Source organism: Corylus avellana, chromosome ca8 (genome assembly GCF_901000735.1).
Source record: "Corylus avellana chromosome ca8, CavTom2PMs-1.0".
In the NCBI taxonomy this organism is placed as follows: domain Eukaryota; kingdom Viridiplantae; phylum Streptophyta; class Magnoliopsida; order Fagales; family Betulaceae; genus Corylus; species Corylus avellana.
This window is the reverse complement of record NC_081548.1, coordinates 673,838-699,531: the sequence shown is the minus strand read 5'-3', so window position 1 is coordinate 699,531 and position 25,694 is coordinate 673,838. Positions and strand designations below refer to the sequence as shown.

The following is a 25,694-nucleotide window of genomic DNA, read 5'->3' as shown; positions in this document are numbered from 1 at the left end:
TAAATACTATATACTAAAGACTAAGAGAACACGTATTTATATTAATATCCTAGATTGTTAATACTAAAAAATACTTAAATTTTTTAGTTTATAATACTCCTACAATATTGAAAACGTGATGTAGCCATAATAATTTTTTCAAAATAAATTAAAAGAGTACAAACCACAAGAAATATGTACATATTTATTATTGTCTATAAACATTTAATAGGTAATGCATAAGAATGTTAAGAGACAAGAGCATTAACTAGTTTTATAAAATTTTAATGGGTTTGAATATATCTCTTAATATATGACAACATATACCAATTATACATGAATAGAAAAAAAAAATATATATATATATATATATATAATTTTTTTTAAAACAAATAATTAATGTTATTAATTAATTAATTTTTGATGTATAGAATAATGACACACCAATAATTATTGACGTGCCATTTTGACATGTCAATAATTATTGACCTATCTTTTGACACGTTAATAATTATTGACGTGTCAAAATGTGAAACATCAATAAATTATTGATGTGTTACATTTGACACGTCAAGAAAATATTGAAAACAATAAGAGAAAAAATTATATGATCACTTTTTTTAAAAAAAAATACTATATACTCAAGACTAAGATAATACATATATGTATTAATATTCTGGATTGTTAATACTAAAAAAACACTTTAATTTTTTAGTTTATAATACTCCTACAATATTGAAAACGTGATATATATATAATTATACATATACCAATTAAATTTTGTTACCTAATATAGGTACCATTAATTAAATTTTGAATCAGGTATATATATATATATATATATCAATTTAATTTTGTTACCTAATATAGGTACCAAAATTTGGTTTTGTTATATATATTTTCAAAAACAATTAATATTATTAATTATCACTTTGACGTGTGAAACAATAACACGCCATTAATTACTGGACGTGTCAAAATGACACGCCATGGTGCTGATTCGCAGAAATGGACACATTTGACATCTACCGACGTGTCAAAATGTGACACGTCAAGAAATTATTGACGTGTTACATTTGACACGTCAAGAAAATATATTGAAAATAATAAGAGAAAAAAAATTATATGATCACTTATTTTTTAAAAAAATACTATATACTTAAGACTAAGATAATACATCTATGTATTAATATTCTAGATTGTTAATACTAAAAAACACTTTAATTTAGTTTATAAACTAAAATATATATATATATATATATATATATATATATATATATATATGTCTCTTAAAATCATTCTTTTGTTCTCATAATCAACTCCTTTCATTTCGCAACTTATTTCAATGTAAAAATAATTGAAAGCATATAATCATGTTACTCATAAAATATTCAGGCTCATGTAATAATCATCATATAATCATGTTACTCATAAAATATTCAAGCTCATGTAATAATCATACTTCGAAAGCTTCATAAAATAGTATCAGTCTCAGTAATTAGTTATACTTACTAAAATAGTACTATGCTCAGTAAGTAGTTATACTTACTTTTCATCGTAAACCGTTAAGCTGGATTCCTGCTCTAACCCTTGATTTTAATATCCACTGCATTTAGTGCGCCTGCGCGCCACCATATATTAGTTTAAAATTATATTTAAAAGGCTAAAATAACGACCTCTTAATTTCTCCCTATGTTCTATCAAAAATTGGACAGCATAACGACATATACCTAAAATATTACAATGTCACTCGGGTATCATAATGACTATGTAGTGTTACCACATATTTTTAAATGGGCATTACTACGACATTAATGTAATATTTATCTAAAACTTCTAATATTACTTGGGCATCACAACGACACTATTGTAAAATACCTAATAAAATTTAGGTAGCACAACGACGCATTTGTAATAATATCCTTCTCTAAGATATTCAATCACATTTTCCCGAGCAATTTAGACATCATAACTACATAATTTAAATTATAATAACTAGAATTGACATAAACTAAAGATAAAAGAATTATACCTAGCATTCTCACTTTAAGTAGCTCCAAAGCTTTAAGATTTAAAGCTTATTACTAAAATATATATATTTCTCACTATTTAGAATCTCTTAGTATGTGACTCGTGAGAGAGGGAGAGAGCATTGCTGTGATTTGAAATACACAAGCATCGCACGGGCTATTTATAGGCATGGCTTTGGGGACACGGCTGGAATTAATCCTAAAGGCGGTAAAACAAAAGCTTAAATTGTCATTTTCTATGGAATAGGATCTTCTCCAATTCAAAATAGACTGAAAAATATCAAGTTCATAATTAGGATTTCTTCTTAGAAATCCTAAAGTCACAAATAGGACATCTATCCACTAACCAAAAATAATAATAAAATATTATTTTAGATTTAAATAAAAATAAAAAAAAAAATTATAAAATATTAAGGGCTGGTTGGCCACCCCCGACCGAACCACCCCAATTGGGGGTTGGGGTGGCTTTCCGGTTTGGGGTTGGCCGGACCACCCCAGTTAGGGGCTGGGGTAGCTTCGGCCACCCCTTAATATTTTATAATTTTATTTTTTATTTTTATTTAAATCTAAAATAATATTTTTTTATTATTTTTAATTACTGGATATGTGTCTTATTTATAGCTTTAGGATTTCTAAAAAAAAAATTCTAGCTATAAACTGAATATTCTCTAATCCGTTTTGGACGAAAAAGTGAAAACAATAATTAACTCAAGCAGCGGAAATTTTATTTCATTAAAAACTATTTACTGCAATGTAGCGGACAAGAGTAGGAAACTTTAAAATCTAGTAGAGTTTGGTGGTAGTGGGCATAACTACCTTCAGAGTGATGATACAAAATACGCCGTCGTGCACGCCCGGCTTCTTTTTTCTTTTTTCTTTATTTTTATTTTTAATAATTATAATAATAAAATATTATATTTTATTATTTTAAAATATCACATCAGCCAGGCGTGCATCACGCCCAGCGTGATGTTTAACATCACCCATGGGTTCATATGAGCTATTTTAAGTAATTTTCAACAATAACTAATCTAAAAGTTAATTGAGAGACATTAATATGATGAAATAGTAGTATAATGTAGTATATAGGATTACTCTTCCTCGAAAACAAAGTTAGGAACCAAAGAAACAAAACCATATATATATATATATATATATATATATATATATTCGTTGTTATGTCAATCTTCTGACTTTGAAGGTTGATCCTCACCAATAATATGAACTAATTGCAGTGACCCAAAAAAACTATAGGGCTTCTCCTTATTTATTACAAAAAAAAAAAAAAAAAAGATAATTATGTAACTATGACAAATCAGAGGAAAAAGAAAAAGATACGTCGCTTGTCATTTAATTCGTCAAATGATAGAAACTGGACCAACTCAAACATATTTAAAAAATTTAAACTAACATGCACTTTTTCTTTTCTTTTTTATGAATTATTAAACATACACTTAATTATCTGAATCCCGCTCATGAATTACATTTCCATTAATCATGAGCAAAATTCCATGATTTTTCTTGAAACAGATGTACCGAGAAAATCATTTTCCTAATCACAGTTTGCAATTACTTCCAAACACTATCCAAGTGCCTCAACAAACTTGGCCACGGCTCTGGTAGACGAACCAGATGCCGATCCCAAAGCAGCCAAAGCAATTTCTCTCATCTTCGAACTTTTTCCCCTGAGCTCTCTCCCTTGTTCGGACTCCATCAACTCCTTAACCCTTCTCTCCAACTCATCCCCACTCACAAAACCATCATTCTCTCTCTGCTCCAAGTCAATAGCCATCTTCATATCATTCACCAAAACGTTCCTGTTCAGCTGCTGCTCGGCATAGAGCGGCCAAGCCACCATCGGCACTCCTGCAACCACCGCCTCCAACACCGAGTTCCACCCACAGTGAGTCACGAACCCCCCAACGGCTTCTTTTCTAAGCACACCCACTTGGGGTGCCCACGTCTTCACCACCATGCCCCTGTCTTTGGTTCTCTCCAGGAACCCTTCTGGCAACACACCCTCTAAATCAAACTCCGCAGTAAAATTCTCAGCCTGCTTGGTTTTCTCATCGCGTGGTGGCTTTTTCACCACCCACAAGAATCTCTGCCCACTCCTTTCCAACCCATGGGCAATCTCTTTCACCTGTACCACCGAGAACGATCCTCGGCTCCCAAAGCACAAGAAAACAACACTTCCACTCGGTTGGCTGTCAAGCCATGACAAACATTCATTTCCATCTTCACTTGTTGGCTTCTCTGCATCTGCAATCAAAGGACCTATACAATAAACAGGCGGAGTTGGCGAATCAGGAACGCACACGCCATCAGCAATGGCCTTTAATGCTTTTGACTCCAGGTCATCAAATGTGTTAGCTATGATCCCGTTTGATTTTGGAAGATGTGAACAGAAATAGAGCATGTCCCAATAACCAGGGTCGTCACGGTCGAGTGTTGGTTCAGGCATATGTGTCGCTTTCAACGGCGACGATATTCCTGGGAAGTGAAGCTCAGTGGCGGTGAGGTCCTTGAAGCTCTTGGTGGTTTGGTCGTGGATCTTGGGGAGGTATAACATGGCGGCGAGACAATAAGCACCGGAAGTGAAGAAATAATAAACAGGAAGGTTAAGATCTTTGGCTATGGGAAAAGCCGAGGTGCAGAAAAGGTCGATGACAAGGGCACGAATGGTGCATGAGTTGGAGATTTGTTGGAGTGCATGGGGGGCATGGGCTATGCTGAGCCGGATAAACTCGAAAGCTGTGGCGAGGATGCTGCGAGTCGGGGTGGTGTCAATAGAGACCGAGGGTAATCGGTGGAAGGAGATGGAGGAGTTGGATTGGGAGACACGGTGGATGTAGGAGGTGATGCTTGGGGTGTCCAGATCGGAGCCGGTGGTGAAAAGAATAGTGATGGAGAACTTGTGAACGTAGTGGTGGAGGATGAGCTTGCCAAGTTCAACCATGGAGATGATATGGCCCATGCCTGGAGCTGGGACTAGGACGATGGTGTCCTGCATCTTCTATTTGGCTTCTCTGTGGGTTTGTTTTCGGCTTCTCTCAGAGCTTTTGTCCACATACATGTAAATATGATATATAAAGAAAGTAAAGATTAAAAAAAAAAAACAACGTCAATTGTTAATAATGTGGCAACAACTTGTTTGTAGTTTAGTCCGAAGAGTAGTTGGCGGTGGAGTAATTTATCTTGTGGGATTGGTCGAACTCCCTCTCTCTCATCTCTAGAAAAAAAATCAATGGGGTCCCAATTATGCACGCCGGCAATTTTTTTTTTTTTTTTTTTTTAAAAAAAAAGAAGAAAGCCTGGCGTGCTATGAATCACGGCCCATGAACCCATATCGGGGCTAGTATAGATACTGGAGTGTCAAACATATGAGATATATCTAATAAATAATAAATAGTTAACTTTGATAGTAAAATGACGGAGTAATATATTTAAAATTTGAGCAAAATTTAAAGACCTTATTCTTAAAATTAAAAATCCAAATTTGAGCGTTTTCTGGTCCAAGAATTTGCTACCCAGTGATTTTCTTGATGGCTAAGCTGTGAAGAACCTCTTGTACGACAATGAGATTTTTGCAAAACAAAAATGAGGTCAAAAAGTTATCAATTGAAGCCGAAAACTCTACAATGCTTAAGTTAACATATTTGTTTGTGAATAAAAAATAAAAGAAAAATTTGCCTCTAGTATTCATGAATCTCGGTGTATATTGAGTGAGGTATATATATACAAGAAATGAGAGAGAGAGAGAGAGAGAGGTCTTTGCCAGGGTCTTCTCTCTTATCTCTTTTTATCCTCAAGTAAAAAGGTAGTGCATACATGTTTTGCCCAATAAGAGGTGAGGATAATGTTGTAAATAACTGTAAAAATGAGTGGAGCCCATTAAGAGATATTTTCTCCTTGTCCCAAAATCTTATAGGAATAAGTAAATTTATTTATTTAAGTGTGAGCTCAAATTCTCTTTTAATAAATATTTAATTAAATTACCACTTGTTCTAAAATTATAAACTTACAAAAAATAAATAAATAAATAAATTTAATTATTTAATTAATATTCTTACGAAAAAGACTAATTACCAAAAACACCGACTTTCAATACTACGTTATTTTATGAATGAGTAAATGGACCGAGTATTCTAGCAGTTTTTAGCCAGAAACTTTCAGGAAACACCAACATGTCTCCTAAACACTAACTTATACATTAAGGAATATCCAAACTATACAGCAACTATAAAAGTCAATTCCCAGAAAACAGAAAATCTGGAAAAACTCAGCACTAGCTATATCAAATAGAAGCAGTATCTGCAGCCTCTGTACCTCCAGCCAATAATTGAAACCCGATGCACAAAAAGAACAAGCAGCCCAAATACCAATCTACCTATTTTACTCTATAAAAGCTCCAACAATGCTCTACATCTGCAGCAACTTCAGGATTCTGCAGCAACTTCAGAAGATACCTTCAACCAAAACAGCAGCCCCAACACACTCTAGCTATTTTCCTTGTCTGAAATTCGCTTTTCCTCGGTTTGCAATTGATTCCCATGCCTTCAATTATTTATCTCCTTCCAGAGATTGTAAACTAAAGCACTCAAAAGAAGTCGAGTAATACAGCATTCAAGCCTTTACTCCTCCAATTCTTTACTCCACTCTCTACAAGAGCATCCCATTCCGAGGGTCAACATTAATCAAACACTTTCTCTCAGGTTTCCAACCAAACTCATCCACATAAAAATATAAAAACCAAAAGCCACTCCATCTCATCAATCAACGTCAATCCACATCCCAACCCCACTCAATTACAGTGCTTCAACGAACTTAGCCAGGGCTCTGGTAGACGAACCAGATGCTGTTCCCAAAGCAGCCAAAGCCATTTCTCCCATCTTCCTGCTTTTTTCCCTAAGCTCTCTCCCTTGTTCAGACTCCATCAACTCCTTAACCCTTCTCTCCAACTCATCCCCACTCACAAAACCATCATTCTCTCTCTGCTCCAAGTCAATAGCCATCTTCATATCATTCACCAAAACGTTCCTGTTCAGCTGCTGCTCGGCATAGAGCGGCCAAGCCACCATCGGCACTCCTGCAACCACCGCCTCCAACACCGAGTTCCACCCTCAGTGAGTGACGAACCCCCCAACGGCTTCTTTTCTAAGCACATCCACTTGGGGTGCCCACGTCTTCACCACCATGCCCCTGTCTTTGGTTCTCTCCAGGAACCCTTCTGGCAACACACCCTCCAAATCGAACTCTGCAGTAAAATTCTCAGCCTGCTTGGTTTTCTCATCGCGTGGTGGCTTTTTCACCACCCACAAGAATCTCTGCCCACTCCTTTCCAACCCGTAGGCCACCTCTTTCACTTGCGCCACCGAGAACGATCCTCGGCTCCCAAAGCACAAGAACACAACACTTCTACTCGGTTGGCTGTCAAGCCATGACAAACATTCATTTCCATCTTCACCTGCTCGCTCCTCTGCATCTGCAATCAAAGGACCTATACAATAAACAGGCGGAGTTGGCGAATCAGGAACGCACACGCCATCAGCAATGGTCTTTAAGGCTTTTGGCTCCAGGTCCTCAAACGTGTTAGCTATAATCCCATTTGATTTTGGAAGATGTGAACAGAAATAGAGCGTGTCACAATAAGCAGGGTCGTCACGGTCGAGTGTCGGTTGAGGCATATGTGTTGCTTTCAACGGTGACGACATTCCTGGAAAGTGAAGGTCGGTGGTGGTGAGGTCCTTGAAGCTCTTGGTGGTTTGCTTGTAGATCTTGGGGAGGTATAAGAAGGCAGCGAGACAATAAGCACCGGAAGTGAAGAAATAATAAACAGGAAGGTTGAGATTTTTTGCTGTGGGAAGAGCAGAGGTGCAGAAAACGTCGATGATAAGGGAACGAATGGTGGATGAGGAGGAGATTTGTTGGAGTGAATCTGTGGCATGGGCTAAGCTGAGGCGGATAAACTCGAACGCTATGGCGGCGCCGCTGCGAGTTGGGGTGGTGTCTACGGAGACAGAGGGCAAGTGATGGAAGGAGATGGAGGGGTTGGATTGGGAGATACGGTGGATATAGGAGGTGACGCCTGAGCTGTCCGGAATGAAGCCGGTGGTGAGGAGGATCGTGATGGAGAATTTGTGACCGTAGTGATGGAGGATGAGCTTGCCGAGCTCAATCATGGAGATGATGTGGCCCATGCCTGGAGCTGGGAGGAGGACGATGGTGTCTTGCATCTTGTATTTTGGCTTCTCTGGTTTTGTTTGAATAACGTACGCAGTGACTCAGTGAGTTGAAGGAAGTGATAGACATAAGATGATAGCCAGGAAGCTGAGATATATTCCGCGCACACAGACACTTGTCAACAATGCAACCACTTCTTTCTAATTAATAATGCAACCACTTCTTTTTTTTTTTCTTTTTTTCTTTTTTCTTTTTTTTTTTTTTTAAAAAAAATTTATTCAAAAAAATGTTGGTGGGGTGGGGGGGGGCCAATTGTAGTTATTCTATTTGGGCGTGACCATAGTAGCACAAACCTGCGAAGCGCCGCTCAGGAAGGGCCTAGACGATGAGAACTGTAAGCGCTCCCTCAAGATTGACCAAGCCATAACTTAATACCTATCCCACCAAGGCATTAATAGGACTCAAGGTATCTAATACTAATAGGCTAAGAGATTCCCATTACGAAAGTTGAACTTAAGCCTTAGTGCATGCCCAACCTAATAGAAATTTTCTTGAGACCATTGAACTACCATATTTGATGGTTATTAATGCAACTACTTATTTAGGTGAAAGTGCATATATACCAAACTTTCCTAATTTCCTTCTTAAAGTTAGGTAGGGGTGTTTAACCGCCCGCTAACCGCTTAAACATATAAATCGCTAACCGCTATAATCGGTTAGCGGTTAGCGGTTATTGGGTTTACTAACTGTAACCGCTAACCACATTTTTATATAATATATTTTTATAATTATAATTATAAAAATATTTATACATATAACACAATCACTTGATTATTAAATCACAATTTGAGTATTAATATATTATCACTATAATTTATATGATTATATCACATGATCAATTCATCATTAAATCTTTTGATTATATAATAACAAATTATACATATATAATATGACATAACTCATAAGTATACCAATTCATATTAATACAACAATTAAATATCTAGAGACTTATTTTCAATGTATGTTATAAACTTATAAGTCTATAAAATTATAAGTTTATATATGTTATAAGTCTATATAAGTCTACATAAGCATATGAATAATATAAATGTATAATATCAATACTTAATCATATGATTCAATGACAATTCAAATATTTTATTCAAGACTTCAAGTGAATCATATTATTAATGTACAATGATGATATGATTCGTATAATATCAAATTAAGTAATTGACATTAAATTAAACAATGACCAATGCGTTACTTATAAACACAATTTAAGTATTAATGTATTATTATTATAACTTTAATAATTTATATATTATCACTATAATTTATATGATTATATCACATGATGACTTGATCATTAAATCATATGATTATATAATAATAAATAATACATATATAATATGACCAAATGAGAGGATTGATGAAGCTTTAATATTTTATTTGTATCATTTAATGTTTTATTTGAACTTATTTTATATGTTTTGTGTTGATTTTTTTTTTTACATTTTTTTTTTATATGTTGTGACAGTTGTCTGAATTCTAAACTTTTTTTTTTTTTAATATGTTGTTTTTTTAAAAAAAAAAAAAAATTAACCGGTTATGATTTAATATTTAAGAAAAAAATTTTAAAGTACAAGTAAATATAAATTTTGGGTAAAATATTTTTGATTTTTTAATATAGGCTCTTTTTATAGCAATTGAGCCTAAGAAGACACTATAAATATATATATATATATATATATATATATATATATATATAAAAAGATGGTAAAAAAAAGCCCAAAAAACCTTAATGAAAGCCCAAAAAGCCCAAAAAAAGCTCAATTTTCAAAAAGCGGTTAGCGGGCGGTTATTTATTTCACTAACCGCTAACCAGCGGTTGCGGTTAATGAAATCTACTAACCGCTAAGGCGATTACGATTCACGGTTATTGCCAATAACCACTAACCGTAACCACCTTGGCATCCCTAAAGTTAGGAAAGGTTGTCCCGGGTCCTCAGTTTTTACTAGATTTTGATTTGCTTTATTTAATGATTTAGATTGTGACAAGTCATTAAAATATGATGTTATTAATGATATAAATCATTAAATCCCATAAATTTTAATTTAGGCCGTAGAATAAATATTTTTCATTTTACCTCATCCCAGATATCAAGTTGGATTGGCAAACTGTACCATTGCCCAACCCACAATAACATTCTCAGCCAGTTATATGTCAAACCTGGTTCTCCTATCTTTGGCAAGCTTGCTCATGCCCACCCACATGATCACAAAAGTGCGTTTAAACCATGTCTGTTTTTGCTGAATAATCTTCTGCATATGTATTGTAAATGTGGTGATATAAACACGGCTCGTCAGCTGTTCGATAAAATGCCAAAACGCAATGTCATTTCCTATAATTCTCTGATTTCTGGTTATGCCCAGATGGGTTTTTATGATAAGGCCATGTGAGTGTTTAAGGAAGCAAGAGTTGCTGCTTTGATACTTGATAGACTTACCTTTAAATTCTCTTGACCATTTCCAATCATGAATAGTGCTGAGACCTCACATCGACCTTATTGATAGACAAATGTTATTTTTCATTCTCCTCACCATCTCCTCTCTCTCTTGTTTTTATTTTATTATTATTTTTTTTTTTTGAAAAAATCAAAATGTTGAAAGAGAAAAAGATGGTGGGGAGATGGTGAGGGGAATGTATTCTAGCATCCCTCCTTATTGATATCAACAATTTGGAAGTCTACCACTATACGATATTAACACGTGATAAAATTTTAAGGAAACTTCAGTTTACTTTTTTGAACTTTCAGTTGACTTGATAAAAAAATTTTTCATCTTTCAAATATCTCATTTTAGACTCATGAATTTTAATTTGCTCTCATTTTAAACTTTTTTATTAATTTTCAACATTAAAGTCAAACATTTTGACTTTTTATGTCCATTATATCCTCATCCCAAATTTACACCGTGTTATACCCCAAAACTATAATACCCACCCAGCCAAAAATGACATCATTTTGGACATTAATTTTTGTTTTTTTTAAAGGCAAAATATTAAAAAAAAAAGAAAAAGAAAGAGTAGAATTGGCTAAATTTCTCATGATACAGTTTAAGGTGGTGGTATCACCGGGCAGCGGAAGTGGTCCGATACGCCGCGAAACAAAGAGAATTACGATTGTTTTGAGGGGTGGAAGGACCACCCAAGCACAAATAATTGACCACCTCTATCAGCATTGGTTCACCCAAAAAAACACTGTCCTCCCATTTTTTTTTTTTGAATTTTTGGGGATGACTGGACCTACCCCTTGGCAATAGGGGTGGAGGATCCACCCCCATACCTACCAGGGGAGTGGCTCTCTGTTTATTTATTTTTAATATTTTTCTTTTATATATATATAATTTTGTCTAGTCCAAAACGATGCCGTTTTGGGTTGAAGGTGGATGTTGTAGTTGTGGACAATTTTGAATTTCGAAATTTCATTGATTGAGGGTATAATGGGTATAAAAAGTCAAATCGTTTGAGTTTAATGTTGAAAATTAAGAGCATTCTCAATGGAGGAACCATATTTTTATATAAAATAGCTTCTAAAAATTTACTTTTATCTAGTTTACATAAGCCATTTTTCAATGTCTCTACATCCAATTAGCTATATTTTTATATATTCTATTAAAATATTATTAAAAGTAAGAAAAGTTTTGAAAAAAAAGAGAACATGTGAGAGTAAAAATAGGAAAAATTTTGAGAAAAATAGAACATGCAGAGAAAAAGTAGGAAAATATTTGAGAAAAGAGAAAACATGTGAGAGAAACAATGAAAAATAAAATAGCTCCCTTAAAAAGTGATGCTACATTTAGCTTTTTTTTTAGCTATTCCAATCAAATATCTATTTTACATTTTCTTTTGGCTAATCTAAGGTAGAGGATTTTTTGAACATTTAAAGAGCCATTTTAGATAAAAGTAGTATTTGACTCTTCTATTGAGAATGCTCTAATAGAAGAGTTCAAAGTGAGAGCAAATTAAAGTTTAAAAATTCAAAGTGAGATTTAAAAGTTTAGAATTTCTTTATCAAATTGACTGAAAGAGTGAGAGGACAAACTGAAATTTTCCCAAAAATTTTCCTCGTCCAAACGCTGTCAATCAAGAAACTTGAAATGCACGATGCATTTAATGAAAAAAAAAAAAAAAAAAAAAATTAAGAATCGAACAGATGCGACATCCAAAAGCCACTCAATTACAGTGCTTCAACAAACTTGGCCAGGACTCTGGTAGATGAGCCAGAAGCTGATCCCAAAGCAGCCAAAGCCATTTCTCTCATCTTCCAGCTTTTTCCCCTGAGCTCTCTCCCTTGTTCCGACTCCATCAACTCCCTAATCCTTCTCTCCAACTCATCCCCACTCACAAACCCATCATCCTCTCTCTGCTCCAAGTCAATAGCCATCTTCATATCATTCACCAAAATGTTCCTGTTCAGGTGCTGCTCGGCATAGAGCGGCCAAGCCACCATCGGCACTCCTGCAACCACCGCCTCCAACACCGAGTTCCACCCACAGTGAGTCACGAACCCCCCAACGGCTTGTTTTCTCAGCACTGCCACTTGGGGTGCCCACTTCTTCACCACCATGCCCCTATCTTTGGTTCTCTCCATGAACCCTTTTGGCAACACACCTTCCAAATCGAACTCCGCAGTACTCTTCTCAATGTGCTTGGTTTTCTGATCTCGTGTTGGCTTTTTCAACACCCAGAAGAATCTCTGCCCGCTCCTTTCCAACCCATGGGCTATCTCTTTCACTTGTGCCGCGGAGAACGATCCTAGGCTGCCAAAGCACAAGAACACAACACTTCTACTCGGTTGGCTGTCAAGCCATGACAAACATTCATTTCCATCTTCACCTGCTCGCTCCTCTGCATCTGCAATCAAAGGACCTATACAATAAACAGGCGGAGTTGGCGAATAAGGAACGCACACGCCATCAGCAATGGCCTTTAAGGCTTTTGGCTCCAGGTCCTCAAACGTGTTAGCTATAATCCCATTTGATTTTGGAAGATGTGAACAGAAATAGAGCATGTCCCAATAGGCAGGGTCGTCACGGTCGAGTGTTGGTTCAGGCATATGAGTCGCTTTCAACGGTGACGATATTCCTGGGAAGTGAAGCTCGGTGGTGGTGAGGTCCTTGAAGCTCTTGTTGGTTTGATCGTGAATCTTGGGGAAGTATAAGAAGGCAGCGAGAGCATAGGCACCAGAACTGTAGAAATAATAAACAGGAAGGTTGAGATCTTTGGCTATGGGAAGAGCAGTGGTGCAGAAAAGGTCGATGATAACGGCACGAATATTGGATGAGTTGGAGATTTGTTGGAGTGCCTGAGGGGCATACTTGGCTAAGCTGAGGCGCATAAACTCGAAAGCTTTGGCGGGGAGGCTGCGAGTTGGGGCAGTGTCAACAGAGACAGAGGGTAATGGGTGGAAGGAGATGGAGGGGTTAGATTGGGAGACACGGTGGATGTAGGAGGTGATGCTGGGGCTATCCAGAACAGAGCCTGTGGTGTAGATGATGGTGATGGAAAACTTTTGAGCGTAGTGGTGGAGGATAAGCTTGCCGAGCTCAACCATAGAAATCATGTGCCCCATGCCTGGAGCTGGGAGTAAGACTATACTAGTGTCTTGCATCTTCTATTTTGGTGCTTAATTAATTAGTGTTTGAACAACTTTCTGAATGATAGGAAGTGACAGACGTCGTAGGAATTAACCTGGGTTTATCTGTATATATATAGATAGGCCAAGGAGGAGTAGTTGGACAACGTGCTTACCCAACTTTCTCAGGATTTGAATATTCCCTTCGCATATATTCGTATATTGGTGGGTTCTTCTGCTTTGAATGAATGTCAAGTCATCCGGGCAGCAATATTGTAATAAAAACAAAGTTTTTGATTGTTTTTTGAAGTGATCGTACAACTTAAAATTTGTGGTGGGGCACAAATTAAAAAAAAAAAAAAGAGGTCGACTTAGTTCTTATTGGGGGCTTAAATGTGCGTTTAAAATTTAAAAAATTTGTTTAAAAAAAAAAATTCATTTGTTAGCGTTTTTAATAATTTAAAAAGGAGCAAAATGCACTTTTGAATAAAAAGCTTTCGTTAAAAAAATAAAATAAAAAAACAATTCTTACTAAAAAACTCTATTTACAAAATCTCAAACAAACTTTAAAGGTCGTTTTGACTCTTAAATTATCAATCAAATACAATTTTATTCCCATTTCAATGATATAGAGAGTATCTGTACCATTGCCCAAACTGTGCCATTGCCCAACCCACTACAACATTCTCAGCCATGTCGTATACAAAACTTTTCTTTAGACTCGGTGACCTATACAAAACTGGTCCAGTTATCTATCAAATCCTGGTCTCCTATATATGGGAAGCTTGCTCATGCCCACATGATCAAAAGTGCTTTTAAACCATGTCTGTTTCTGCTGAATAATCTTCTCCATATGTATTGTAAATGTGGTGACATAAACACGGCTCGTCAGTTGTTCGATAAAATGCCAAAACGCAAGGTTATTTCGTATAATTCTCTGATTTCTGGTTATACGTAGATGGGTTTTTATGATAAGACCATGGAAATCTTTAATGCAGCAAGGGTTGCTGGTTTGATAGTTGATAAGTTCACCTTTGCAGGTGCTCTAAATGCGTGTGGTCAAACTGGGGATCTTGAGTTGGGTAAGCTGATTCATGGGTCAGTTATCGTGAGTGGATTGGGTGCTAAAGTGTTTGTAACCAATTCGCTCATTGATATGTACTCAAAATGTGGTGAGGTTAATAGGGCCAGGCTTTTGTTCGAGATTTCTGATGATTTGGATGAAGTTTCTTGGAATTCAATGATTGCTGGGTTTGTCAGAATTGGTGCCAATGAGGAAATGTTGAAACTTCTAGGAAAAATGAACCGATCTGGATTGAAATTGAATACTTATACACTGGGAAGTGTCCTTAAGGCTTGTTGCCCACATTTTATGGATTCAAAACATTACGGAAAAGCACTTCATTCCTGCTCAGTCAAACTTGGGCTGGATTCAGATGATGTTGTTGCTACTGGATTACTTGTTATGTATGCAAAGAGTGGTGATTTGGTTGATGCAATCCAAATTTTCAAACTGATACCCAGCCAAAGCGTCATCATCTATAATGCCATGATCGCTGGATTCCTCCAAGATGATACCATTTATGATGAATATGCAAATGAAGCTTTCAATGTTCTCTGAGATGCAAAGACAAGGAATGAAGCCTTCAAAGTTTACATTCTCAAGCATGCTGAAAGCTTGTAATGGTGTTGAAGCTTTTGAGTACGGAAAGCAAATTCATGCTCAAATTTGCAAGAGGAATCTTCAGTCTGACGAGTTCATTGGAAGTGCGCTTATTGATTTGTACTTTTTGTTGGGTTCAGTTGAGGATGGAGTCAAATGTTTTACTTCAACTCCTAAGCTTCAAGGACCTCACCGCCACTGAGCTTCACTTCCCAGGAATATCGTCGCCGTTGAAAGCGACACATATGCCTGAACCAACACTCGACCGTGACGACCCTGGTTATTGGGACATGCTCTATTTCTGTTCACATCTTCCAAAATCAAATGAGATCATAGCCAACACATTTGATGACCTGGAGTCAAAAGCCTTAAAGGCCATTGCTGATGGCGTGTGCGTTCCTGATTCGCCAACTCCGCCTGTTTATTGTATAGGTCCTTTGATTGCAGATGCAGAGGAGCCAACAGGTGAAGATGGAAATGAATGTTTGTCATGGCTTGGCAGCCAACCGAGTGGAAGTGTTGTTTTCTTGTGCTTTGGGAGCCGCGGATCGTTATCGGTGGGACAGGTGAATGAGATTGCCCATGGGTTGGAAAGGAGTGGGCAGAGATTCTTGTGGGTGGTGAAAAAGCCACCACGCGATGAGAAAACCAAGCAGGCTGAGAATTTTACTGCGGAGTTCGATTTGGAGGGTGTGTTGCCAGAAGGGTTCCTGGAGAGAACCAAAGATAGGGGCATGGTGGTGAAGACGTGGGCACCCCAGGTGGGTGTGCTGAGAAAGGAATCAGTTGGGGGGTTCGTAACTCACAGTGGGTGGAACTCGGTGTTGGAGGCGGTGGTTGCAGGAGTGCCGATGGTGGCTTGGCCGCTCTATTCCGAGCAGCACATGAACAGGGACATTTTGGTGAATGAAATGAAGATGGCTATTGACTTGGACCAGAGGGAGGATGATGGGTTTGTGAGTGGGGATGAGTTGGAGAGAAGGGTTAAGGAGCTGATGGAGTCCGAACAAGGGAGAGAGCTCAGGGGAAAAAGTTTGAAGATGAGAGAAATGGCTTTGGCTGCTTTGGTATCAGCATCTGGTTCATCTACCAGAGCCCTGGCCAAGTTTGTTGAGGCACTTGGATAGCGTTTGGAAGTAATTGCGAAATGTGATTAAAAGGGAAAATGATTTTCTCGGTACATCTGTTTCAAGAAAAATAATGGATTTTTGCTCATGATTAATGGAAATGTAATTCATGAGCGGGATTCAGATTAAGTGTATGTTTAATCATTCAAAAAAAAAAAAAAAAAAACAACAACAAATTTAGTTGTGCAAAAATGGCTAGATGGCCAAAATCACCCCGAATTTTTTTAAAATTTTTTATTAAAACTAAAAAAATAAAAAATTATGGGCAATATAAGAAGTTTTGGATACAATTGGTCAAATTGTAAAAATTTTAAACTTTGGAGGGTGAATTGCAAAAATTGAAATTTTGAGATTAAAATTGAAAATCTCTGTCAACTTTGGGGAGGTAAAAAGTAATTTCTTCCTCCCCAAAAAAAATAAAATAAAAAACAGAAGGCCTAGTTTTAAATAGTTTTAAAATGATACTTCACTTCTCATTTGTCAATGGCAGAAACTGGACCAACTCAAACATATTTAAAACTACACCTTCTTTCTTTTTTTATTTTTTATTTTTTTTATTTTTATTTTTTTGTATCTTTTCCTCTGATTTACATAATTATTATTATTATTATTATTATTATTATTGTAATTATCCTTATAAGGAGAAGCCCTATAGTTTTTTGGGTCACCGCAACTAGTTCACATTATTGGTGAGGATCAATCTTCAAAGTCAGAAGATTCACATAACAACGAATATATAAGATGGTTTTGTTTCTTTCGTTCCGAGTCTTCCGACCTTTGTTTTCGAGGAAGAGTAATCCTCATTATACTACTCTTTCATCATATTAATGTCTCTCTCAATTTACTTTTAGATTAGTTAATATTGTTGAAAATTACTTAAAATAGCTCATAGGAACCCATGATATCATTACTCTTTATTCTTTTAGCCTATTTTTTGTTTTTGTTTTTTTAAAGATGAGATACTTATTGATGATATGACATTGGAGGCTAATACAGATACAGGAGTGTCAAAATGAGATATACCTAATAAATTACAAATCGTTAACTTTGATTGTAAAATGATGGAGTAATGCATTTAAAATTTGAACAAAATTTAAAGACTTTATTTTTAAAATTTAAATAAAATTTAAACTTAAGGAACTAAATATAATTTTAAAGAAAAAAAAAATTAGCGAATTACTAATAACAAACCCTTTTGTTGGAGTGTTTTCTGGTCCAAGAATTTGCTACCCTATAATTTTTTTGATGGCTAAACTGTGAAGAACCTCTTATACGACAATGAAATTCCTGCAAAACAAAAATGAGGTCAAAGAGTCTTCGGTTGAAGTCAAAGACTCTCTGATGCTTATGTTAGCATCCTTATTTGTTGATAAAAAATATAATAAAAATTTGCCTCTAGTATTCATGAATTGTTGAGTGAGGTATAGAAGAAATGAGAGAGAGAGGCCTTTGCCAGGTCTTTTGTGGAGGAAGGAGAAGAATCCACTATCCTTCTCTTCTATCTCTTTTTATTCTCCGGTGCAACTTTTTATTCTCCGGTGCAAAGGTAGTATGTACATGTGTGGCCAAATGAGAGGTGAGAGTTATGTTGTAAATAAGTGTAAAAAGGAGTAAGGCCAACTAAGAGATATTTTCTCCATCTTCCAAGAGCTTATAGAAATAAGTAAATTTAATTATTTAATTAATAATTTTATACTCTCTTCACACGGAGTTAAGCTTCAAAGTTAAACTTATAAAAAAAAACTAATAATAATAATTATTATTTAATTAATACTCTTACGAAAAGACTAATTACCAAAACCGACTTTCAATACTTCGTTATTTTTATGAATGAGTAAATGGACAATGAGTATTCTAGCAGTTTTTAGCCAGAAACTTTCAAGAAACACCAACATGTCTCCTAAACGCTAAACTATGCATTCATTCAGGAATATCCAAACTATACAGCAACTATAAAAGTCAATTCCCAGAAAACAGAAAATCTGGAAAAACTCAGCACTAGCTATATCAAAAAGAAGCAGTATCTGACAGCCTCTGTACCTCCAGCCAATAATTGAAACCCGACGCACAAAAAGAACAAGCAGCCCAATGCCAATCTACCTATTTTACTCCACAAAAGCTCCAACAATGCTCTACATCTGCAGCAACTTCAGAAGATACCTTCAACCAAAACAGCAGCCCCAACACACTAGATATTTCCATACTTGTCTGAAATTTGCCATTGGATAAGCTCTTCCTCGGTTTGCAATTGATTCCCATGCCTTCAATTACTTATCTCCTTCCAGAGATTGTAAACTAAAGCACTCAAAAGAAGTCAAGTAATACAGCATTCAAGCCTTTACTCCTCCAATTCTTTAGTCCACTCTCTACAATAGCATCCCATTCAGAGGGTCATCATTAATCAAACACTTTCTCTCAGGTTTCCAACCAAACTCATCCACATAAAAATGTAAAAACCAAAAGCCACTCCATCTCATCAATCAACGTCAATCCACATCCCAACCCCACTCAATTACAGTGCTTCAACGAACTTAGCCAGGGCTCTGGTAGATGAACCAGATGCTGATCCCAAAGCAGCCAAAGCCATTTCTTTCATCTTCCTGCTTTTTTCCCTAAGCTCTCTCCCTTGTTCAGACTCCATCAATTCCCTAACCCTTCTCTCCAACTCATCCCCACTCACAAACCCATCCTCCTCCCTCTGCTCCAACTCAATAGCCATCTTCATATCATTCACCAAAACGTTCCTGTTCAGGTGCTGCTCGGCATAGAGCGGCCAAGCCACCATCGGCACTCCTGCAACCACCGCCTCCAACACCGAGTTCCACCCACAGTGAGTCACGAACCCACCAACTGATTCTTTTCTAAGCACACCCACTTGGGGTGCCCACGTCTTCACCACCATGCCCCTATCTTTGGTTCTCTCAAGGAACCCTTCTGGCAACAGACCTTCCAAATCGAACTCCGCAGTAAAATTCTCAGCCTGCTTGGTTTTCTCATCGCGTGGCGGCTTTTTCACCACCCACAAGAATCTCTGCCCACTCCTTTCCAACCCATGGGCAATCTCTTTCACTTGTACCACCGAGAACGATCCTCGGCTCCCAAAGCACAAGAAAACAACACTTCCACTCGGTTGGCTGTCAAGCCATGACAAACATTCATTTCCATCTTCACCTGCTCGCTCCTCTGCATCTGCAATCAAAGGACCTATACAATAAACAGGCGGAGTTGTCGAATCAGGAACGCACACGCCATCAGCAATGGCCTTTAAGGCTTTGGGCTCCAGGTCCTCAAACGTGTTAGCTATAATCCCATTTGATTTTGGAAGATGTGAACAGAAATAGAGCATGTCCCAATAGGCAGGGTCGTCACGATCGAGAGTCGGTTCAAGCATCTGTGTCGCTTTCAACGGTGACGATATTCCTGGGAAGTGAAGCTCGGTGGTGGTGAGGTCCTTGAAGCTCTTGGTGGTTTCCTCGTGAATCTTGGGGAAGTATAAGAAGGCAGCGAGAGCATAAGCACCAGAAGTGTGGAAATAATAAACAGGAAGGTTGAGATTTTTTGCTGTGGGAAGAGCAGAGGTGCAGAAAAGGTCGATGATAAGGGCACGAATGGTGGATGAGGAGGAGATTTGTTGGAGTGAATCTGTGGCATGGGCTAAGCTGAGGCGGATATGCTCGAACGCTATGGCGGCGCGGCTGCGAGTTGGGGTGGTGTCTACGGAGACAGAGGGTAAGCGATGGAAGGAGATGGAGGGTGTGCATTGGGAGACACGGTGGATGTAGGAGGTGACGCCTGGACTGTCCATAATGGAACCGGTGGTGATGAGGATGGTGATGGAGAATTTGTGAGCGTAGTGGTGGAGGATGAGCTTGCCGAGCTCAACCATGGAGATGATGTGCCCCATGTCTGGAGCTGGGAGGAGGACGATGGTGTCTGGCATCTTCTATTTTTACTTGGCTACTTTTGTTTTTGGTTGTGTGTTTGATCGAGTGGAAGGAAGAGATAGAGATAGGATGATAGCCAGGAAGGTGAGATATATTCCACACACACACACATATTTGTCAACTACTTGTTTAGGTGAAAGTGCATATATACCAAACTTTCCTAGTTGCCTTCTTAAATTTAGGGAAACTGTCCCGGGTCCTCAGTTTGCACAAGTTGCTTCATTTAATTTAATTTAGACTGTGACAAGTCATTTAAATATGTTATTATTATTAAATCCCATAAAATTTAATTTAGGCCATTAAATAAATATGTTCCATTTTACCTCATCCCAGATACCAAGTTTAAGCTCATTATTGTAAATAGGGTTAGCAGTTTCAAATCTTCCACCTATTTCAATAAGTGGCAAGTATTATTCAATATCTTTAAGTTTTTTTAAAAAAATAATGTTTAAGTTCTTATTTTAGTAGAATGACAATAAATAACTTTTAAAAATATTAAAAAAAAAATGTGAAATATGACACTTATCACCAAGTAAACTGAAGGAAATTTTTTTCAAACTAATTTGGAAGAAATTTTTGTCACTTCTAAAGGATTAAGTATCTTTGATGTACCGGTGATAAGGAACATTATCATTGGGTTCTCAAAAGTGTCTTACATGACACATGTTTTGAGCCTAAATATCGAGATGATACCTCCCTCAAAAATTTTAACAGAAAGACACATCACACTCATCAAAAACTGCTAAGTGGCCCATATGCCTCATGAAAAAAAAAACCAAAAAAAATGATGCGGTGGCTTGAGCCACCCCTATTGGCAATTAAAAGGGTTTTATATCATCCCAACCAAACTTGATCAATTCTTACTTAAAAAAATAATAATAATTAAGGGTTGGCTTGAATTTTTATTCATCATTGTTGATTAATAGTTGTCAACTAACCCTTGGATAATTTATTGTTAATATATATATATATATATTAAGAGTTAGTTGAGATTGTTAGCAATAGGATGATTGTAAGATAAAAAATCTGATATATATTATTACTCTTACAGAATTACTTATTTTTCAAAATTTTGTTTAAAAACATAATTTTGACTTTAAAAAAAGTAATGTTATAGACCATATTTTTATCTCTCAGTGTTAGTGTGGCAAAAAAAATCCAACAAACATAGAGACTGGTCAATTAATATCGAAAAGAAAGTCTATTTGAGATACTCTTTCAGCTTCCATCTAAAAGAGAGCTTGAACACGCCTTCTTACTAGCCCATAGAGAGTTCTTCCAGGAAAGACCAATCACCAATACCAGTTCAACGGAAAATAGATGGCATGGGGGAATGGAATATGGGAAGGCGGGAATTACTAGGGAATGGATTCATGTGTTCGAGCTATCACGTCATAAGCCAAGGTGAGGTTTAGGACAGACAAACCACATAACATTAAGGATTGAGATTCATAATAATTACATGTTTGAATTGTTAATAATTTGAATGTAAGAAATTTCATATGAAATTTATATACCTAAATAAATTGTTGAATGTCTAACCATTTATTCGAACAAACGAATTTCATATAATCTCTTATGTTACTTACCCCAATTGCTAACAATTTGGGCAAGTAATTGCGTGAATACTTGTCCATTAAACCCTTCAAATTCTCCTTTGAAATCCATAGCAACGAAGTGGTAACCTCAATGAACATGTTGCTCCCAGGAACAAAATCCACAAAGCCCGAATTTGTCTTCCACAGCATTACATTTCACGGGCTCAGGCAACCCGGAAAGGATCCCTTCCGCCACGTTGCCGCCAACTGTACCATATGCCCAACCCACAACAACATTCTCAGCCAGTTATCTGTCAAATCTGGTTCTCTTATCTTTGGCAAGCTTGCTCATGATTGATGCCCACCCACATGATCAAAAGTGCGTATGTATTGTAAATGTGGTGATATACGGCTCGTCAGCTGTTTCTTTGTTAGAATATTTTATATTTCCGTTATTTAATTTGTAATGTAGGGTTTATTTCTTTCCTTACGTATTTTAGGGTTTAATTTGGGTTTCTTGGTCACTACTCATTGTCTCTCTATAAATAGAGAGTTATGTAATATTGATTGATATAGTGAATATACAAGATATAACCCATACGTCTCTCTCCGCTTCCGCTCTCTTTTCTTTCTCTTTTATATTTTAGTATTTTATATTTTATATATATTTTAACATGGTATCAGAGTCACGTTTCTGTTTCTGTGGCTTTCAATAAAAGTCTTATGATGTTTCTATGGCGTTTTCTAGCATTCTCTTCTGATGATCTCTTAATTCTGTTGCGATCCACGGCTTTATTCATTAGCGAATCTTGGCACAATGCGGTTTTGGCCCTTCACGGGAATTTTAACGGCTAGTTTTCGTTCTCCGGCCTCATTGTCAGTTGCGGCTTGGCCCTTCACCGGATTCTTTTAGTGGCTTGTCTACGTTCTCCGGTATTTCTCCGGCCGTCACTTTCAGCCTTTCTCGTCTTTGTTATTGGCGAACCCTGGCACAATGTGGTTTGGCCCTTCAAGGGATTTAATGACTAGTTTTCGTTCTTCGACCGTCATTGTCAGTTGCGGCTTGGCCCTTAACCGGATTCTTTTAGCAGCTTGTCTCTATTCTCCGGTATTTCTCCGGCCGTCACTTTCAGCCTTTCTCGCCGGCATTGTCTTGATCCAACCATCGACTTCAGATGCCTTCAATTTATTCTCTTTTCCAAACTCAAGCTTACACCTTGAGTTTGAGGGGGGATGTTAGAATATATTATTTCCTTTATTAGAATATTTTATATTTCCGTTATTTAATTTGTAATGTAGGGTTTATTTATTTCCTTATGTATTTTAGGGTTTAATTTGGGTTTCTTGGTCACTACTCATTGTCTCTCTATAAATAGAGAGTTATGTAATATTGATTGATACAGTGAATATACAAGATGTAGCTCATACGTCTCTATCCGCTTCTGCCCTCTGTTATTTCTCTTATATTTTAGTATTTTATATTTTATATATATTTCAACAGATAAAATGCCAAAACCCAATGACATTTCCTATAATTCTCTGATTTCCGGTAATACCCAGATGAGTTTTTATGATAAGGCCATGTGAGTGTTTAAGGAAGCAAGAGTTGCTGCTTTGATACTTGATAGATTTACCTTTAATTTCTCTTGACCATTTCCAATCATGAATAGTACTGAGACCTCACATCGACCTTATTGATATCAACAATTTGGAAGTCTACCACTATACGATATTAACAATGATAAAAATTTTCCTCGTCCAAACGTTGTCAATCAAGAAACTTGAAATGCACGATGCATTTAATGAAAAAAAAAAGATATTAAGAATCGAACAGATGCTACATCCAAAAGCCACTCAATTACAGATTTACAGTGCTTCAACAAACTTGGCCAGGGCTCTGGTAGATGAGCCAGAAGCTGATCCCAAAGCAGCCAAAGCCATTTCTCTCATCTTCCAGCTTTTTCCCCGGAGCTCTCTCCCTTGTTCCGACTCCATCAACTCCTTAATCCTTCTCTCCAACTCATCCCCACTCACAAACCCATCATCCTCTCTCTGCTCCAAGTCAATAGCCATCTTCATATCATTCACCAAAATATTCCTGTTCAGGTGCTGCTCGGCATAGAGCGGCCAAGCCACCATCGGCACTCCTGCAACCACCGCCTCCAACACCGAGTTCCAGCCACAGTGAGTCACGAACCCCCCAACGGCTTGTTTTCTCAGCACTGCCACTTGGGGTGCCCAGGACTTCACCACCATGCCCCTATCTTTGGTTCTCTCCATGAACCCTTTTGGCAACACACCTTCCAAATCGAACTCCGCAGTACTCTTCTCAGTGTGCTTGGTTTTCTCATCTTGTGTTGGCTTTTTCAACACCCAGAAGAATCTCTGCCCGCTCCTTTCCAACCCATGGGCTATCTCTTTCACTTGTGCCGCGGAGAACGATCCTAGGCTGCCAAAGCACAAGAACACAACACTTCTACTCGGTTGGCTGTCAAGCCATGACAAACATTGATTTCCATCTTCACCTGCTCGCTCCTCTGCATCTGCAATCAAAGGACCTATACAATAAACAGGCGGAGTTTGCGAATCAGGAACGCACACGCCATCAGCAATGGCCTTTAAGGCTTTTGGCTCCAGGTCCTCAAACGTGTTAGCTATAATTCCATTTGATTTTGGAAGATGTGAACAGAAATAGAGCATGTCCCAATAGGCAGGGTCGTCACGGTCGAGTGTCGATTTAGGCATATGGGTCGCTTTCAACGGTGACGATATTCCTGGGAAGTGAAGCTCGGTGGTGGTGAGGTCCTTGAAGCTCTTGTTGGTTTGCTCGTGAATCTTGGGGAAGTATAAGAAGGCAGCGAGAGCATAAGCACCAGAAGTGTAGAAATAATAAACAGGAAGGTTGAGATCTTTGGCTATGGGAAGAGCAGTGGTGCAGAAAAGGTCGATGATAACGGCACGAATATTCGATGAGTTGGAGATTTGTTGGAGTGCCTGAGGGGCATACTTGGCTAAGCTGAGGCGTATAAACTCGAAAGCTTTGGCGGGGAGGCTGCGAGTTGGGGCAGTGTCAACGGAGACAGAGGGTAAAGGGTGGAAGGAGATGGAGGGGTTAGATTGGGAGACACGGTGGATGTAGGAGGTGATGCTTGGGCTATCCAGAAAAGAGCCTGTGGTGTAGATAATGGTGATGGAAAACTTTTGAGCGTAGTGGTGGAGGATAAGCTTGCCAAGCTCAACCATAGAAATCATGTGCCCCATGCCTGGAGCTGGGAGTAAGACTATGCTAGTGTCTTGCATCTTCTATTTTGGTGCTTAATTAGTGTTTGAACAACTTTCTGAATGATAGGAAGTGAAAGACGTCGTAGGAATTAACCTGGGTTTATATGTATATATATAGATAGTCCAAGGAGGAGGAGTAGTTGGACAACGTGCTTACCAAACTTTCTCAGGATTTGAATACTCCCTTTGCATATTTTCGTATATTTGTGTGTTCTTCTGCTTTGAATGAATGTCAAGTCATCCGGGGCAGCAATATTGTAATAAAAAAAACGTTTTTGATTGTTTATTGAAGTGATCGTACAACTTAAA

The 25,694-nt window shown here is 37.4% G+C and overlaps 7 protein-coding genes across 7 annotated transcripts; 2 read left to right on the top strand and 5 right to left on the bottom strand.

Annotated features, from left to right (window-relative positions):
• Positions 1-3,363: 3,363 nt before the first annotated feature.
• On the bottom strand, positions 3,364-5,070 carry LOC132190045 (UDP-glycosyltransferase 88F3-like). The gene has a single exon (XM_059604925.1). The coding sequence runs from the start codon at positions 5,020-5,022 to the stop codon at positions 3,592-3,594; it is 1,431 nt and encodes a 476-aa protein (XP_059460908.1). The 5' UTR covers positions 5,023-5,070; the 3' UTR covers positions 3,364-3,591.
• Positions 5,071-6,112: 1,042 nt separating this feature from the next.
• Positions 6,113-8,392, bottom strand: LOC132190134 (UDP-glycosyltransferase 88F3-like). Its single transcript, XM_059605030.1, has one exon. It carries the CDS (start codon positions 8,243-8,245, stop codon positions 7,133-7,135), a length of 1,113 nt encoding a protein of 370 aa, XP_059461013.1. The 5' UTR covers positions 8,246-8,392; the 3' UTR covers positions 6,113-7,132.
• A 3,986-nt stretch (positions 8,393-12,378) lies between these two features.
• Positions 12,379-13,918, bottom strand: LOC132190041 (UDP-glycosyltransferase 88F3-like). The gene has a single exon (XM_059604922.1). It carries the CDS (start codon positions 13,865-13,867, stop codon positions 12,434-12,436), a length of 1,434 nt encoding a protein of 477 aa, XP_059460905.1. The 5' UTR covers positions 13,868-13,918; the 3' UTR covers positions 12,379-12,433.
• An 865-nt stretch (positions 13,919-14,783) lies between these two features.
• On the top strand, positions 14,784-16,667 carry LOC132190186 (UDP-glycosyltransferase 88F4-like). The gene has a single exon (XM_059605096.1). The coding sequence runs from the start codon at positions 15,515-15,517 to the stop codon at positions 16,619-16,621; it is 1,107 nt and encodes a 368-aa protein (XP_059461079.1). The 5' UTR covers positions 14,784-15,514; the 3' UTR covers positions 16,622-16,667.
• On the top strand, positions 14,790-15,452 carry LOC132190187 (pentatricopeptide repeat-containing protein At3g13880-like). The gene has a single exon (XM_059605098.1). The coding sequence runs from the start codon at positions 14,790-14,792 to the stop codon at positions 15,450-15,452; it is 663 nt and encodes a 220-aa protein (XP_059461081.1).
• Positions 16,668-18,412: 1,745 nt separating the features above from the next.
• Positions 18,413-20,779, bottom strand: LOC132190184 (UDP-glycosyltransferase 88F3-like). The gene has a single exon (XM_059605094.1). It carries the CDS (start codon positions 20,559-20,561, stop codon positions 19,134-19,136), a length of 1,428 nt encoding a protein of 475 aa, XP_059461077.1. The 5' UTR covers positions 20,562-20,779; the 3' UTR covers positions 18,413-19,133.
• Positions 20,780-23,901: 3,122 nt separating this feature from the next.
• On the bottom strand, positions 23,902-25,512 carry LOC132190182 (UDP-glycosyltransferase 88F3-like). Its single transcript, XM_059605093.1, has one exon. It carries the CDS (start codon positions 25,401-25,403, stop codon positions 23,970-23,972), a length of 1,434 nt encoding a protein of 477 aa, XP_059461076.1. The 5' UTR covers positions 25,404-25,512; the 3' UTR covers positions 23,902-23,969.
• Positions 25,513-25,694: the final 182 nt, after the last annotated feature.